Below are 18,380 nucleotides of genomic sequence, written 5' to 3' on the forward strand. Positions count from 1 at the left end.
CTACCAGGCAAGAACAAAGATTAGCCTTTTGACAAAGAATTTTGCTTAGTATTGGCAATATGTGAGGTATACATTTACTATAGTCCATGCACAGACTGTTTAAATATAATGGCTTTTTCCAAACATGAGATGTCTATAGCTGTAGACTTCTGAAAATGAAGCCTTTATGAAAATGAAGACAAAAACTTCATGAAAATTCTTTAACTATACACCATGACTTGCAAAAATAGATGAGAAGGATGATTTAGGAAGAAAATATGGAATTGAGGCATTGGTGTGGGGTAGAGTTAAGATTACATGGATAATCTCAACTATGTATCTCCATACTTTATAATGTGTAGGTGTTGGGGGGGGGGGTTGGTGATCATTAATTTTGGTGACCAGATTTTCCTTAGTATAGCTTTGTATTTTTTTTACAGTAACACTACTTTATGGTGTTTTCAAAAAACAGTCTGTTCCTGCTCAATTTTAACTTCACACTTAGTGGGTTTTTTCCTGAGAATTTCCTTTGATTTTATAGACTGTCTTAAAATTGCTTTTTGAGGAGTCCCTGCAGGGTGCAATGGATGGGCTCTGCTTCCTTCTAAAAAACTTTCTAGAACTTCTAGATACTCAAAACAAAAGCTTGATTCCCCTATCATATTCACCAGTATAACTTAATTTCTTTTCATAGAGTCACATATTTTAAGTCCAGAAGGGACCATTGCGATTATCTAGTCCAGGGGCTCTTAAATTGTGGTATGTGCGCTTGGTGCTCTGTACTAGGGATGTAAGCAACTATTCGAGTGACTACTCGACTAGCAACTAGTTGCGTGACTACTCAACTGTTTGCCCCCCCCACCTGCCTCTGTATCAGTTTAAAGCTGGTTCCCCCCAAGCACCATCTCTGTGGTATAGAGGGGAGACAGAGCCGCAATGGTCCCAGAGCCAGTGTGAACTGGGACTGCTCAGTCCTAGCTCGCGCCACCCCAGGGAGCTAACCCCGCTGCAGCTCTGCAATGTAAATATAGTAAGAGCCCAGTGGCTCTTACTACATTGAAAATACAGAGCCGCAGCAGCGGTAGTGAGTGCCCCCCCCCTTAATCAACTAATCAAGTAGTTGATGGAAATTCCATTGACTACTTGATCGGCTAATTAACCATTACTTAACATCCCTACTCTGTATTGTTCCATATGTAGATATTTGTAGATATGATTAAGTAACCCCTTGGGCTACATCTACACTACGAGTTTTCTCAGCAAAAAATATGCAAATGAGGGACTCATTTGCATGAGTCATGATCTGATTTACATATTTTCTGCCAATCCGTTTTTGCCTGGGAGTTTTTACGCAAAAACAAGCAGTGTGGACATTTTCTTTTTCCGCAAAAACTCCTTTTCCCACCAGATCCTTATGCCCCAAAAAAGGTGGTTTACCAATCTGGCGGGAAAAGGGGGTTTTGCACAAAAAGAAAACATCCACACTGCTTGCTTTTGTGTAAAAGCCCCCAGGCAAAAATGGCTCGGCAGAAAATATGCAAATCAGATTGTGACTCATGCAAATGAGTCCCTCATTAGCATATTTTTGCCAAGAAAACTTGTGTAGACGTAGCCTTCAACTTCCTTCAGTCCTTTAGGAAAGTTTTTTCAGTCCCTTCATCATTCTTGTGACTACTCTGAACCTTCTCCAATTTTTCAACATGCTTATTGAACAGTGCATACCAGAACTGGACACAGTATTCCAGGAGCATTCATACACCTATGAAATACAGTGGTAATATATTTTTACTCTTAGTATTCCTGTTTATACATCCAGGCATCACATTAGCCCTTTTGGCCACAATATTTCACAAAGAGCTCATGTTCATCTGATTATCCCCAAGTCTCTTGAGTCATTGCTTCCCAAAATATAATCTCACCTACCCTTGTATGTAGAGCCTATATTTTTTCCTAGATGTTATGGTTTTACATTTGGATGTATTAAAATATACATTGTTTAGTGAGGTGGGAGCAAGCAATCTAGATTTTTCTATACCTGCCTCTCTTCTTCATTATGTTCCAGTCCCCCAGACTTTGCATTGTCTGCATCTCATCTACTTACATTATTACCAGACACTGGATTCCCCCGTTTTTATGTGGCTCCCTCTCATATTTCTTTCAGACTGGGTCCATTTATTCCTTTTGTCCTCGTAGTTGTTTCTTACCAGACAATGGTCATGGTAGTATAGCTACAGATATGGCTAGAATTTGAAGAAAAATTCTGCAGTCTTGCTGACTTTTGTTAATAAATAAGCAATTTCACCACTCCCTAAACTTGTCAAAAATATCATACCTCCCACAAAACCACATCACATTTTCTAACCAAATCATTTTGGAAATAGGACATAACAAAAACAAATAAACAAAACAAAAATCCTCTGCAACAACAAATAAAAAATCCCAATCCCTGAAAAAACAAAATCCACAATTTGGAAAACTATTTTATAACTGAAATGCACATAAACTGTACAATTTGTACCAAAATCTACAAATACTTAATTCTAAGAAAAGAGCTGATGCAAATGAAAGTTCAGGCAGACTAGTTTGATTTTGGTTACCTTAGAGTTGGTGTGTCTATGCATGAAACTAACTCATAGTAGGAAACCAGGTTCTGCCTAAATAATGTATCTGTGCATACAATAGTTTCTGTACATAATATACCAACTTAATGTATCCAAGCATCTGTCTGACTCTTTTATTAGCTCCATTTTATTCTCCTTCCTTCACTCTCTTTTTATGCTCTTACTCAGGGTCCATCACCATGGTGTGTGAGTGCTTCCTCACTTCTTTCAAATCTTTCCCCTTCTTTTTCCTTTATTTGCCCTCTTACTATCCCTTCGCCTTTCCTCTCTATTTCTTCCTCTCGAGTCACCTCTCCATCATCTATCTCTTTTTTGCGGTCTCTCTCTCTCTCTTCCGCTCCCCCTTCTCTCTATCTCTCCTTTTGTTGCCTGGGCTTGTTCCTAGCTGCAGAGTTTCTCTGTGGCTCTGGGTCGGATCACGTGCGTTAGTGACAGCCTGTCCCGGCGCGGCCCCAAGTCCCGCTCTGTTCACATTGGTGGGGTCTGAACCCTAGCCCGGCCCCGGGGGGCCGGGGCGGGGCCTGAGGCGGCCGGGGCTGATCAGCTGTTCGCTGGGTTCTATAACAACAAAAGGCTCGGCAGGGAACCGAGTTGGACGGAGGCGGCTGTGGTAACCAGACCTGGGACCCCAGGAGCGGCTCTGCAAAGCCGGGGCTCATCGCTGCCGCCCCTCATCTACCTCACTAGCCATTGCTGCCGTCCTGTCGCCCCTCCTGTCTCTAGAAGGTGAGAAGCGAAGAACTGTATCCAGTTTGGAAGTGGCCCTGGCAGCTTGATACTGGCCTCCCCCGGGACCTGGGGCGCGACTCGGACCCCAAGCCAGCGGCCACCGACCGCAATTTCTCTCTGCCAGGCTGCGTCGGAGGTGTCGCTATTTCGGGACTGCAGTTCTTCGCCACCCTCAGTAATTTACCTTTGCCTGTGTCTGGAAGGAGAGGCAGGTAGTCTTGCTGCCTGTCTCTCGCATGTAGAGCCTTTAGGTGAGCTCCATGTTCTGTAGGGGCAGGCTGCTGGTGTGGGTGCCTGACGCAGTGCCCGCTTTCCTTCAGGCACTGGGCGATCCCGTTCGCCTCCCCTGGGGCTCGGAGAGGTGCGTCCCGCCGTTACGTGTGGGGCTGACTTGTATTTCTCCCCGTGCTACACGAGACTCTTAAAATAGCTCTCGGTCCTGGACCGGACACTAGCTCGATAGAAACTTTATGAAAGGGACAGAACTCTTTCTTTGTGGGGTTACAGGCGGTCTGACTGCTCAAGGCGCTGAGCACCCGCAAACTCACCTGAAGCCCATAGGAACGTGCTTTGGAAATCGAGGCTTGTGTAGTTGTTATGGGAGGGTCTTTCCCTATGGAGTTCGAGCACACGCCGCGCCTAAGCAGCGTAACTGTGGGAGTCCCTTTGCTTCTGGGGATGGGGGTGCACTGTCTATAGGCTGTAATAAGTACGGTAGGCGCTTTCCCCAGCGGGTGGGGGGCTGCGGGCTACCCCAGTGCCAGGTGACCCGCCGGGAGCTGTGGGCGTCCCTACATGCCGCGGACAGAGCTGCGTTGCGGGCTCCCCAGACCGAGTGCGGAGGAGCGCCCATCTCCGCCCGCGCGCTACCCCCACTCTCTCCGCGCCCTAACTGGGAGGTGCCGCGCACGGGGGTGTTGGAGCGCAGGCGGCAGCGCGCAGCGGTGCTGAATTCTGCCCCTAAGGAGGTGGGAGCCCCGGATTCGCCGGGCGCTGGGGGCAGGTCCCGATCTGCTTGTTTGTTGTTCTCAGAACTTCCTCTTCGCAGGCGCCGAAGTAGCTGTGTTCCCAGTTTGACCCTTTTGTCTCTTCCCCCGCCCCCGGTCTCGCCCGCAGGGTGGAGTTCGCGGCAGCCGGCCCGCCCAGGGACTGGAGAGGTGTCGGGTTGCCGCCTCCTGCCTCTGCGAGGCCTGTTTGTTTGGTAGCGGAGGGACCTTCTCTCGCTCCCCTCCTCCAACGCAGGGTTTGCTTGCGCTCTAGTCAGATGTGGCCAACCCCAGCCGCCCTGCGCGCCCCGCCCAGGGAAGGGGGCTCCTATCCATAACACAAACCAGAGATGATTCAGCCACAGGCGAGAGGGCAACGGCCAGCTGGGTCAGGGCACCCAAACCAAGGGCTGGGTTCTTAATGGGAAGGTGCCTGAGGCTGAGCCCTGTGGTCAGAGACCTGGACAAAAACTCCTCTTAAAAGCAACCGCGCTCCACCATCCTCTTTATTATTTGCCCCAACGCAGGCTCTTTGTGTCTGGAGAATTAATCTGCACCTGCTGGGCAGTTTCCACCTAAAATCACAATCCCCTGTCAGGCGTGGCAGCTGATACCCCTCCATTCCTATGAGCAAGGTAGAGGAATAATGGTGACATGTGCAAGTGTACTTGGAAACAGTTCAGCTAACTTGGGGTAGACAATTAGCTGCTGCTTCTCTTGCTTGGAAGGTGAAGTTTCTTCCCTTTATATGATACAGCCTGCTGACCAGTGAGTATTGGGCAAGAACCAATGGTTTGTCCGCCCCTCTTCTACCAGCTTGTTCACTGATGATGTGTGCATGTATCTGGTGTGACCTCACACAGGTATGTTTGGAGGTGTGGAAATCTGGGCATGGCTAACAAAGCCATACAAAAGCTTCAGAGGGGTAGCCAAGTTAGTCTACACTGGATAAACTTAAAAAACAACAAATAGTCTGGTAGCACTTTAAAGACCCACAAAACATGTAGATGGCATCATGAACTTTTGTGGGCACAACCCACTTCTGCAGATGTCCAGAACATCCAGCACTCTGGTCATCTGAAGAAAGTGGGCTGTGCCCATGAAAGCTCATAATACCAAAGCCATACAAGTGAATAAGGCCTTACTCCTCTGTGGCCCAGAGCCACAACCCAATATTTAGTGTTTTGTCTACCTGCTCTCTTGTATTAAATCTTTCTGTGAGGGATGAGATGTATTTTATCTAAGAACATCCATATTTTCAGCAAAAAGCAGTTCTGTGGTTCTTAGATACTTCCAGGAACATCATTCACAGTCCTTGATCTTGAAGGAAGCATTAGTGATTCTGACCAGCACAAAAGGACAAGGTCTCTTGATATGCTCGAGAACCTAGAGACTTCCAGAAACCCGACTTGGAATGGCTTTTCACTAAGCTACATGTCCTATAAATTGCAAATATTCTGATGTCCACTGATTAGTTGATCATTTTACATATATACCTTTCTATCATCTACCACTGAGGCTATGTCTACACTGCAGAGCTTTTCTGAATATCCCGGAAAAGCTCTGCCGTGTCCAAGGAACGCGTCTGCTTTTCCAATTAAAAATTGGAAAAGCAGATACTTTTTTTTGTGATGCCTGTAAACCTCATTCTATGAGGGAGAAGGGATGTTCCAAAAGAGGGTTTTTTTCCGACATTGGCCCTGTGTAGATGGGCCAATTGTCGGAAAAGCTTCTTTCGGAAGAAAAGCGGAAAAAGATATGCAAATTGTGTTTCGCAATTTGCGTATCTTTTTCCGAATTTTCTTTGTAATGTAGACATATCCTGAAAGCGGTCCAGAGGAACCTCCTTTTTAATATTTCACCAATATTCAAAATTCCAAACACATCATGGGACCTGGATAACTGTTTTGGATTATTTTACATCAGAGAGGATATTATGCCACCTACAGTAAGTCTGAGTTACTCCAAATCATATTTGTTTTATGCATCGAAGGACACTATCAAGTGTGCTGGGCCTAATCATTGGCCTGCTATAGGAATGGTGTTGCATTTTAAGATTTCCTATAAGAATCCATTTTATTTCTCTCCTATTCATCCTCTCTCAAACTAGCAATAGTATTTTTTTTAAACTTCCACACATCTAGTATTTTCTTGGCTGAAAGTTTAAAAAATTGACTGAACAAACTAAAAACAGTACATAAATTAAGATGCATCATTTTTATTGAATTTTATTTTGTTCATTTGTAATATTTTCAGCCATATACACATTAAGTTATTGCATTCTCTAGAGCAGTGTTTCCCAATTTTATTTGGCCATGGAATCCCTAGGGTTGCCTTAAAAAAAAAAAAAAGCTCCTGCCACGTTTCATCAAGCAAAAAAAAAACAAAAAACAAACAAACAAAAAAGAACCCTGCCACCACGATTGCCTCCGCGCTCTGTCTCTTTAAGAGGGGGACGGGTAGGTTCTGCTGAACACCAATTGGGAAATACTGCTCTAGAGTAACGATGACTCTGATATGAATTTTACAGAGGGACCAATGTTATGGTCAGTAACTATTTGCGGCTGACAACTTTACCTTGTAGACGTACTTCTGTGCAGATATCTCTACCTCTAGGGATCACAAGACACTGAACCTGACTGCAGATTACATGCCTAAGCAGTAACTACACTCTATGGTAGAAAATTATGGTGGCTACTTTGTTCAAGTCAGTGCGCTGATAGCTGTTGTGGTGGATGGAAAAACACTTGGCCATAGTAAAAAAAGAAAAGAACGGTTTAACCTAGTATGACCAATGGTCCATCTAGGCTAAATACCTTCTTTCCATGTCAGCTTTCACCAACTGATTGTTGAGATTGTATAAAGAAGAAATTGACAATGTGGCATCTATATCTAATTTTGCCTTGAGAGTCTGTTTCTCTGTTAATGCATTTTAAAGACAATTCTAGGTCTGATTTAATTTAGCCTGAAGTTGGATAAGCTCACTTGCAGCTGCTTTCTTTTTAGTCTCTGTTTGCAACATGGCTATTCTCTCTTTCTTCTCCTTGCCATTTTTTTTTCTGCTTTATTTATTCAATTTTCCAGCTTTTGGCTTGTTGTTTTCATAAACTTTATATCTTATTCTGTAGCTTTTAATTGGTTAAAAAGCCTATAGTTTTCTTCTTCTAGTGCAAGATTAGCTACACTGCAAGGTGCCAGCTTTCTTAATTGTCTTCAGTTGCTCAAGTAACTCTTCAGTTTTTCCTTTTCTTTATTTCAGTTCAGTTTCTGAGTCCTTGCAATAATGTCAGCTCTGGTATCCATCTCTGAGGAAGCTTGAAGGAATGTCTTGACTTTAGGTGTCCAGAATTTAATTACTTGTAAAAGTGTCTCATTGTCTTGCTTTATTCCAGCGGTTCCCAACCTTTTCCATTTGGGGACCCATTTTGACAATTCAGGAAGACTTGGTGACCCAAGACAATTAAAAAACGGGGGGAGGAGGGAGGGCAGAGCCACCTGGGGAGAACACTTGGTGACCCTTTTGAAATGTAATAGCGACCCATATTTGGGTCCCGACCCATATGTTAGGAAACCCTGGTTTATTCCTTCTTTAAGTTTTTCTACATCACCATGATTTCCTGAATATGTTTCCAAAAATCTGCATGGCTTCTTTTCTAGGTTTCTTTTCGTCTTGAAGTTCAGCCTCTGTGCTGAGCATCTCAGGTTCTATTTCTGACATGTCTCTGAGAATGCGCTTGATGTTGAAATCCAATTTCTGCTGCAATTCATGGTGGTTTAACTCTTAGAAAGCTGTTTTATCCTATTTCAAACAAGTCCTCTTGAGACACTGAGTTAGAGAGAAAAGCTCATCCTGTTTTCTCATCAAGCAATTCCATTTCATGGTTGTTAATGGCAGTATAGTATAGGGATGTAAAATTTCGATGAATTGGCTAATCGAATAGTCAATGCAATTTGCATTGACTATTCAATTAGTTGATAAGGGTGTCACTGCCTTTGAAGTGTAGCAACAGCCCAAAGGGGGACTCAAGCAGTCCTCCACTGGCCCCGTGCTCCCCACAGTGTTTCAAACACCGCATGGTGCCTGAGACTCCCAGCTGGCCTCAGGCTGCACGCAGCATTTCAAAGCCACAGACCCCGGGCTCCATGCGGCACTGCTACTTTGAAATGTCCCCAGCTGGCCCTGGGCTTCATGCAGCATCTCAAAGCAGCAGCACCACGTGAAGCCCGGGGCCTGGCCCCAGGGCTCCCAAGTGGCGCTGCTGCTTTGAAGCACCCCCCTTCATTCCCAACCCCCTCCACCCCTGCCTCTTTCTGATAAAGGTAGCAAGGTGGGGGGGGGGGGCGACAAGTCGACTAGTGTCGACTATCTGATAAGCATTTGCTTATTGAATAGTCAGCTAGTCATTCACATCCCCAGTATAGTGTCCTCCCTTCTTCCAGCAAACATGGCTGAACTGAAACTTGAGTTTGTTCCACAAGCTCTGAAGATGATTGCTTATTCTCTCATTTTCAGTTTGAAGCCTGTTGATTAGTTTAGCCTGTTCAGAAGAAAGGTGTGTCAGCACCCCAGCTATTTGTGCTTTTTGACTGTTGAGTTCACTTTTCAGATTTAGAGCTACTGTAGTGAGACGCTCCTATTTGTTTTCCATCATTCCGAATTTCTCTAGAAGCTCCTTTACTTCCTAGGCAATTGTTTCCATACTATCTGCATGGCTCAATTCTGTGTTATCTGCCTGAACTACCACATCATTCAGATTCTTCTGTTCTATTTCATCTAGACCACATTCAAGTTTTGCATTTTTTTCAGTGCATATGTCAGTTTTTTTTTTCTTGCAGTTCAGTCTTAAGCAGGTCTCTCTCAGACTTTATGCCCTCAAGTATTTGTTGGAGCTCATCTTTCTCTTGATTAATTGATTACATCTGTTCTTGAAGTTGGAGATACTCAGTTTTTTCAGCTACTAACTGTTTTTCATGCAAAACACTATTTAATACATCCATTCACTGAGGGCATGTCTACCCAGCAGGGCTCAAGCTGAAATAAGCTATGCAACTTGAACTATGTCAATTGCATAGCTTAAATTGAAATAGCGTATGTCGGCTTTTGGTGCTGTCTACACAGCAGAAAGTCCAAGTCAGAACACTTCCTCCAACTTCCCTTACTCCTCGTAAAATGGGGGTTACCAGAGTCAGAGTAAGAAGTTCTTCAGCTCACCATTATTTTGACATTATGTTGAAATAACTGCTTCTAGTGTAGACACACACTATGTTATTTCGGAATAACTTGATTTTTTTTTTTTATCCTCCTGGTGGTTGCCAAGAAATGGCTGAGCAGGGGACACTTAGGCTTTGTCTATAGTGCAGGGTTTCTGCACAAAAAGCTTTTTACTGAAGAGATCTTCCACAAAAACTTCTTGTGCAAAAGCATGTCCACACCTTTTGCACAAGAGTGTTTTCACACTCCATGGATGCTCTTGTGCAAGAAAGTTCTGATTGCCAGTCACAGAATGTCCATCAGAGCACCTGTGCTTTTTCTGATAGGCTCTTTTTGTGCAAGAAACCGCTGTGAAGCATCCACACTTGCCTTTTTGCGCAAGAGCTGTAGCACAAAAAGGAGTTATTCCTTGTGGGGAGAGGAATAACTCTGCCGGCAAAAGTCCTCTGTCGTGTCGATGTACTGTATTATTATTATTTTATTTTTTTTTGCGCAAAAACATGCTTGAGGTGTGGACGCTCCACTGATTTTTGCACAAAAACCATATTTTAAGCGGTGCTTAAAATAAAAGACTGTAGTTTAAAAGCCTAAATTACTTTTAAAGTATAGCATTCTGACAGCATCATTTGAACTATGTTAATGGTTCAAACAAAGTGACTGCAACAGTTGTGGTGATTTCAGGAGTTTGGACAGCTTTCTTTTAATAGTTAAACAACCTAAGGGTTTTTTCAGCTTTAACCACAAAATGTATACAGTCCAGGCTGAGACTGATCGTCTTTCTTAAATATTTAGGGAAGTGTCTTCTGTTGAGAAATTAATTTTGCTTATAATGAAATGTAAGGACGCAACTTTGTTCTCATAATGTGGGGGTGCAGCCTGTATTTGTAGAACTTCACAATAGAACATAAGAACGGCCATACTGGGTCAGACCAATGGTCCATCTAGCCCAGTATCCTGTCTGCCAACAGTGGTTAATGCCAGAAGCCCCAGAGGGAGGGAACACAACAGATAATCCTCATGTGATCCTTCTTCTGTCACCTATTTACAGACAAACAGAATCTAGGGATGCCATTCCTACCCTTCCTGGCTAATAGCCATTGGTAGACCTAACCTTTATGAATCTATCTAGCTCTTTTCTGAACCCTGTTAAAGTCCTGGTCTTCTCTACAGGTTGACTCTGCACTGAGTGAAGAAAATACCCTGTAGTATCTGATCACTGTGGAAAGGATCCCACTTCAAAGGTGCACTAGCATGGCTATTAACATGATTAAGCTTTCTTCTGTAATGTGTTTAGCATTTAAGCAGAGCCCCCTGGGCTACACAAGCATGGTGGTGCTCTCAGTGAGTGCCTTCTCTGCTCAGCACAGAGGGGTCAGTTACCTGCATTCTACATTAGTGGAATCCTGCAGAGGGCTCTTTGCAGGAGTGGGACACATGCATAGGGTTACAGTCTTCCCACGGCCCCTGCAATATGGAGTATGTAGGTGATACAGCTTCAGGTGATACCATTTCTTCTGCAGAGTCCCTTCCCTCACTTACATGGAAGGAGGAAGAGTTCCTAGGAGAAGTCCAAAGTACCATCTCTTCTTGGAGTCCCTTTTGCCAGAATTCTAGGATACAGAGTCTCTGCATTTGTGGCCCTTATCTCTCTCAGATCCTGCAGATCTTTGGGGATGGGGCCAGGATCTATGCAGACTTTTGCATGTTGGCAGAATGCAGGTGGAGGGCTTTAGGGAACCAAGCCCTGCTAGGTCTCTGCTCCATCAGACCTCTTCTTGTGGTTGACATTGTTGGTGGAGATGGTATGGGCCTATGAAAAAATGTTCTATTGCCTCATGGGGAAATGCTTTGAGTCATGCAGGCTATTCCCCAAAACCTGCTGTCAAAAGCTGGCCCTGTCTAAGTTCTGACTTGTCACTTACAAATAGATTGATTGCTTTAGCATTAAGACCACTTTTTTCTTCTTTGCAGGTTTTCTGTAAACTGTTTACAAACCATGACTCTCCGTGTTCTGTACGTAAGCTGATAAAGCATCTATGCACTTTAATCTTGGGTCTCTGCCAGTTTGCTCATATAAGTGTGAGCCCTTCTCTTGAATTTTTGGATACAAAGACTTACTAGCCAAAGTCTCATTCTTGCCTTAGTAATGTTCCAGAGGCTGAATAATATGTTTGTGGGAGAAATCAATAACTTGTCCAGCCAAGAGCCAGAGTTCAGTGAAAAAGAAGATGAAGAATGGATTCTGGTTGACTTTATAGGTAAGATGTTTGTTAAATATAACCTCTACAGCAGGAAGCAGGCAGTTATTTTTATCATACTTTGTATAAGGAAACAAGCAGCTCCAAAGGAATTTTTAGCCTAAGTGTAAATAATATGGATTTGTATAAAACAATGAACTACAAAACGTGTAATTTGACTAGGGAAACTGACATCAGTTTCGTGAGACTAACAAATTTAGAGATTAGTAGAACTACTTGTATGAATAATATTTATTTGACACTGAGCAATCTGTATTACACAACTGTATCACTTTTCTGGCAATACTCTTGATGTTTATATCTGACTTGGGGAAGAGTTTCCAGAAAACCTCTATTTTGTTTTATTTGTAAGATGTTTGTGTACATACTGATAGATTTTTTGTTTGTTTGTTTGTTTTATCCTCTATTTACTTCACATGAACTTGCTGATCTCTTCCTCGTGCAATCATGTATCTATGATGGCTTACTCTCAAACTGGCAACTGGAACAATGGACAACCTCTACTAGACACTTGCACTAATTTTGCAACAGAGGAAGAAAACATCAGCGAAACATCAGCTGCTGACCACTCCCCAGTCTTTTCGTGTTTACCAACTTCCTTAGAATGTTTGGCTGATGCCAGCGAGTCTTGCTTCATCCAGTTTGACTCATGCCCCATGGAGGAGAGCTGGTTTATTACCCCTCCCCCATGTTTTACTGCAGGTGGATTAACCACTATCAAGGTGGAAACCAGTCCTATGGAGAACCTTCTAATTGAACATCCCAGCATGTCTGTATATGCTGTTCATAATACTTGTCACAGTCTAAATGAAACTAGCTGTGGCGATGAGGAGTTTCATAATCCAAATAGTCCAAGGTAAGCCTCCCTCTTTTTTTTCCTATTGCCAATATGATGTAAATACACAAGCTATGAATTACTGCTGAATACAAAGGAACAGAGTAAATACCTAGCTGCAACTTTCTTAGCCCAAATGCCTTAAGAATTCATTAGAAGCTTCAGTTCTAAGTGATTGAACAAAGCACAAATACTCTCAACATTTTAAGATAAGATGATCATAGCTTTATGCCTTTTTTCTTAAACTGTTCTACATTGTGGCCATGCTAGGAGTGAATAATCAGATGTCTGATCTTGGGATTATAATTAATACTTCTGGGGTCTAACTTACCCCATAAGTTGTATACTCCATTCCTGTTGAAGTCAGAGGAAGTTACTGACACGATAAAATATCCTATCCAGGTGCCTCCTAGAAATGTAGCTGCGCAAGGGACCTCCAGAAATGCATCTAACGTAGTCTCCAATGTTGAAGCAAGACCAAATACCTAAACTATCTCCAGCAGGTGTTTGTTTAACCTCTTCTTAAAAATCTCCTGTGACGGGGTTTTCACAGTCTCTCTTGGAAACCTAGTCCAGTGCTTAACTAGTTTATAGTTAGGAAAAATTTCTAATAGGTAACCTAACATTACTGTGCTTCAGATTAAGCCCATTACTACTTGTCCTACCTTCAGTATGTACCGAAGAACAAAGGCACACCCTCCTCTTTATAACAGCACTTAAGGTATTTGAAGACTGTATTCAGGTCTCCCTTCAGTCATCTTTTCTTAAGACTAAACACGCACCGTTTTTAAATTTTTCTTTATAGATCAGATTTCTAAACCAAAAGAGAGCAATAAAAATGATAAAAGGTACTTGGCCCCCACCCCTGTAGTATCTAAAGTGCTTCGCAAACACTAGTGATGTCCTCACAACCACTCTCTGAGTGGAGGAAGTACTGTCTCCATTGCAGAGACTAAGAACTGGGGACAGGGAAGAATGTGTGATTTATCTAAGATCAAGTCACAGGAAGTCTGGGGGTACACCTACACTGCAGTTAAAAACCCATAGCTGATCAATGCCAATAGATAGGGCTCAGGTGAAGGGGCTATTTTAACTGCTGTATAGATGTTTGGGTTCGGAAAGTCACCAATAAACAATATTATTTTCTTGTTAAAGTCAGAAACTATTCTTCCACTAGGGTCTGAATCCTAAGGAGGTGACCAGGCAGAATGGCCAGAGACACAAACCTATAATGCAATATTTGCCTAGTAGAGGAAGCAAAAATGTTGATGTAGCAAAAATATTTCCATTATGACCCCAAGTATTTTCCCCATATGCTCACATTCTGAGAAATACTAATGTAATTCCTGCGGACCTTGTTCAGAAGGCCTGGACAAATTGGCCTGCTTCTAGAGTTCATCCTCTGTAATAAGAATGACCAAGGATCATCTTATGGTAAGATTGGTTTTATGTGTAGCAATATGCAAGTAATTACTGCTGACTTCAGTGGCAGCCTCATTCTCATACATGGTTAGCAAGACTTAAAATAAAATTCACCCATTTTCTTTCATTTTGTTTTGGAAAGTGACATGAGGCAGTGGCTAACAAGCATGGGGCAGACACTGAAGCGCTGTGCTCTTGGGATCAAGGGTCTGTTTGGGAGATCCTGAGTACCACCACTCTAGTTAAAGTCAGTGGGAGCCATGGGTACCCAGCACCTCTGAAAATTGGGCTCTGAAGAAATTTCACAACTGTAAGGTGCCCCTAATACTGTCCCCATGCATTGGGACACAATGAAAACAGGAAAGACTAGTTTATAAGAATGTAGTGAGGAACAACAATTTAACAGTAATGGTTGCAAAATGAAGATGGTGAAATTTGAATGAGAATTTGAGTGTCAGTACAGAGTAGATGGGTCTGGTGCCTTCTCCTTTTCCTCAAAGTCAGATATGGAATTCTTGTGATGGCCTTGAAAAATTTAGGGATACTGGTGTAAACTATTTCAGAACTACATCTGGCACCTTTTTATAATGCAGTGCTACTTTAAATATATAATCAAATTAAAGGATGAGATACTCACTTGATGTAAATCAATATCATTCCTCTGAATTCAATGGAATTGTGCATTCAGCTGAGGATGTGGCCCAAGTATTGCTATTGAATATTTATGAAACTTAATGGCAATTAGGTGCCTAAAAGCCTTCTTCTGAGGACCTGGGCTAAATATTTGTCATAATTTCATGTATAAGATAGTTATTTTGGAGAACAAATTGTGACTGACACTCTCTAAAAGTTTAAAGTTGAGAGGAAATTTAGTAACTGAGAGAGGATATAATTGTTCAACTAAGCTGACAATACAGTGAACTGTTGTCTTGAAGTCTCTAGTTGTTTGTTTAATGGTTGGCCATTTAACATTGTAGGGCCAGGAAAAGCTGCTTAAGTCACACTGGCACAGTAAGTACTACTGCTTTGGGACAGTACTCTTTTTGTTTGTTCAGTTTGCTTTGTAACTAGACTTGTGGATCAAAACTACCCTTTTTAAGACTAACCTCAGTTTCAACTTAAGATTCCTGGTCAATTCTAATTGATTCTTTATCACGAGCAAAATATACTGCTAAGTACATGAGTGGCTTTTACAAATGTTGACTATTGGTTAAGAATCTTTAGGGTTCAAGTCTTGTGAGCTTTTACTTGGAGTCCATCTCCACTGAAGCAAATATCCATATGAATTTCAGAGCACAGGTCAACTAACTCCATCTCCTGCTATGTTTACATTCCCCTTCCATCAGGAAACCAGGCAAGGTGGGTAGGTGGCTGGGTATCCGAGTACATCAGTGGCTCACTAATACATACACTGGCTTATGGCGATGGACAATATGAAATCCACATCTGTATTAATAAGCTATTAATGCATTTCTTTGGCTGATGACATGAGTCAAAGACATGCTCAAGGCATAAACAATTAGCCTACCATTGCTCAATCTGTTATGGTTTTATTGTTGTAGTGGTTGTATTTGTGCTACCATAACTGTGCTTGAGCCAGAAATTCCCTTAGTACTGTCTTAATTCAAAGTTTCAGCTCTGACATGTTGCTTCTAAAACTGGCTTAATACAGTCATATCTGGCCAGTGGTAGTACAATCATTACAGGAAACTACATGCCTGTTCAGTTGATCTGTATAAAAGGAAAATATAAGAGCAATTCCAGTAGGGATGTAAAGGACTAGTCAGCTATCCAATAAACAAATGCTGGGGGCTCTTGTACACTTCCCTGTTCCGCCTTTGAAATGTACGAGAGCCCCGCTGCGAGCTCTTGTGCATTTCAAAGCGGAAGCACTTGCGTGGAGCCTGAAATCAGCGGGACTTCCCTCTGGCCCTGGGATGCACGAAGAATTCCAACTTTGAAATGCACATTTTAAAGGCGGAACGCAGAAGTGCTTATTGAGTAGTCAATGGAAATTCCATTGATTACTCAACTAGCAAATTAATTACTACTTAACATCCCTAAATTACAGTGTGAAATAATTAGGGTGAGTGAAGGTCAGAACATTAAGTTGGACATTATGCTGACTGGCTCTTTGTCAGTTTCAATAATCCATAAAGGGATATAATGCTGGGATAGAAATTCAGCAAAATTCATCTTGGGGCCATTTCCTTCAATCCATTCACTTTGTGCCACCAGATCAGCACAAAAAGAATGTATTTTGGCTGCAACTCTTTACTGGTAGGCGGTTAAGGGAAGCCGGGGAATCTGCTCCAACACACACAAGCGCTGCTGGCATGGAGGATAGGAGACAGACCAGGGGCATGGCAGGATGTTCTACTAGACTAGACAGATTTTTCCATTGGTGTAAGGTCGTTCCACTAGTTGGAACAATTAGAGCCATATAGGGCTAAATTTGTTATAACTGACTTCCTGAGGGTCCCATTTTCCTGTGCCTTGAGTATAGGGAAGGCATGCACTTCCAAACTTTTGACCACCACCCTTTTTGGATGATTCTTAAAAGTTGCATATAACCACTTTGTGTCCCAGAAGAGAGCCTGCTGTACAAATAATGTCCCACGCATAAGGCTACCTTATTGGAGAGGTTCTTAGAAAGCTTGTGTGTTACAAAACTTTGTAAAAATACAGCAACCACCCTCAAACACTGTCCTTCAGGCTGTAGGGGTGGAAAGAAAGACACTTTTCTGATGCATTCTCCCACCCTTACATACTGTGTGATGCATCCTCCATACTGTGTGATGGGATGTGACTACAGTAGTCTGACTTGAAGAGGCATGAGGGAATCAAAAGGATAGGCTGAAGAAAGATCTTTAATATCTGCTACACATTTCACACAGCTGGTTTGACTTCACTGGCATAAGTAGTCTAACTTTCGAGGTCTTATCTCTGAACACCATGTTTGGGTTGCCAGCCAGGTAGTAAAATCCAAACTGTCTTTTATTAGGGCCCTTTATTTTCACAGAGCCCAAACTATCAGTGTGCAAGATGACCTTTCACCATAACATCTAGTAAATATTTACTTATTCCTTAGAGGAAACTGAAGTACATGCTGCTTTCTGTATTTAATATATTATATGATCTTTTGGGCATTATGCCATTAGTTCATGTAGACTAGCAAGCTGGAAAGCACATTATGCCCCCAAAGATTAAATATTGAATCAGAAATAAAAAAGGCAACATAGCATAGTCATTACAGAGAAGGTGAGGTACAGAAAACAGACCTATTATCAACTCACTCCCTAAAACATTCTGAAACTACAGGAGAGAACTTCATGCCTAGTATGGTAGGATAGGGTCACCCAGTGAAGTGATGTGTGTAAACCTCTACATTTAGGCTTGGCAGAGTTTGAATGTTTTTAATAATTTTGGATGATAGCAGTTTATTTTAAGGGCTTTTTTATTTTTATCTAATTGAATTCTCCCAGTTGCAGGAGATTGTTAGGGGTGAGAGGGCTAGGGACTGGGAACATCAGACAATAATCTAATGGCATTACGCACTGCTATCCAAAGAGTCAAAGTATTATAATAATTTAAAATACAAATTGTCAAAATCGCATGTCAAAGTCTATCCAGTAAATATCCTGAAGTAAGCTCTCAATTTTCCAAGCAACATTTTACTTGCTTTGCCTATCTGTACATTTCTATTCTTATCATCAGAGATATTTTTTCAGTCTGTGTGTGCTAGGGATGTCAGCATGTAGTTTACTACATGATTGTCTGATAAGCCTTGGCTTATTGGTTAATCTTGTTGACTACACACACTTCCACCCCTCTTGTTGCTTCTGTCAGGTGGGAGCCAGTGCCCATGGGGAGCCAGCTTTTAAGCCAGCTCCCTATGAGCACTGGATCAGCATGCTTCTCTGTCCTGCTCTGCTGCCTCTGATAGGCAGCAGCACAGAGGGTAAAGGGGGGGGGGCAGGTGGAAGCTGATATGCGTGGGAAGCTGGCTTTCAAGCAGGCTCCCCATGCATGCCAGCTCCGCAGACTCACCTGTCCTCCTTGCTGTGGCAGCAAGGAGCGGGCAGGAGCCAGTCCTGGGGGGAGCTGGCTTAAAAGTAAATTTCCCTGAGCACTAGTTATGTGGTTCCATCTTCCGTACCCCCCTGTTATAGGCAACAGCATAGGGGGTGGGGCAGGGCAGGCTGCCGTAAAGCAGCCTCTGTCTGCGGCAAGCCTGGGCCTGCCATGGACAGAGGCTGGTCCACAACAGCTGCTCCTGTCCACAGTGGGTCCAAGCTCTCTCCGGACAGAGGCTGCTGCTGGTTTTTAAACTGGCTC

The 18,380-nt window shown here is 42.8% G+C and overlaps 1 protein-coding gene across 10 annotated transcripts in view; it reads left to right on the forward strand.

Moving 5' to 3' along the window:
* Positions 1 to 18,380, forward strand: part of LOC106732738 (tumor protein p53-inducible nuclear protein 1) — a 61,002-nt gene that overhangs the window by 38,574 nt on the left and 4,048 nt on the right. For 4 of the 10 annotated variants that reach the window (XM_075920351.1, XM_075920350.1, XM_075920352.1 and 1 more), the window contains 3 exons: positions 10,698 to 10,768; positions 11,499 to 11,785; positions 12,293 to 12,641. In XM_075920351.1, the coding sequence (XP_075776466.1) occupies positions 11,674 to 11,785; positions 12,293 to 12,641 (461 nt within the window). In that variant the 5' untranslated portion in view covers positions 10,698 to 10,768; positions 11,499 to 11,673. Of the gene's footprint in view, positions 1 to 3,106; positions 3,581 to 10,697; positions 10,769 to 11,498; positions 11,786 to 12,292; positions 12,642 to 15,019; positions 15,054 to 18,380 lie in introns of those variants that run through there. The other 6 variants (XM_075920358.1, XM_006134065.4, XM_075920357.1 and 3 more) reach the window with 6 other exon arrangements.

This window comes from Pelodiscus sinensis, chromosome 2 (genome assembly GCF_049634645.1).
Source record: "Pelodiscus sinensis isolate JC-2024 chromosome 2, ASM4963464v1, whole genome shotgun sequence".
Lineage (NCBI taxonomy): Eukaryota > Metazoa > Chordata > Testudines > Trionychidae > Pelodiscus > Pelodiscus sinensis.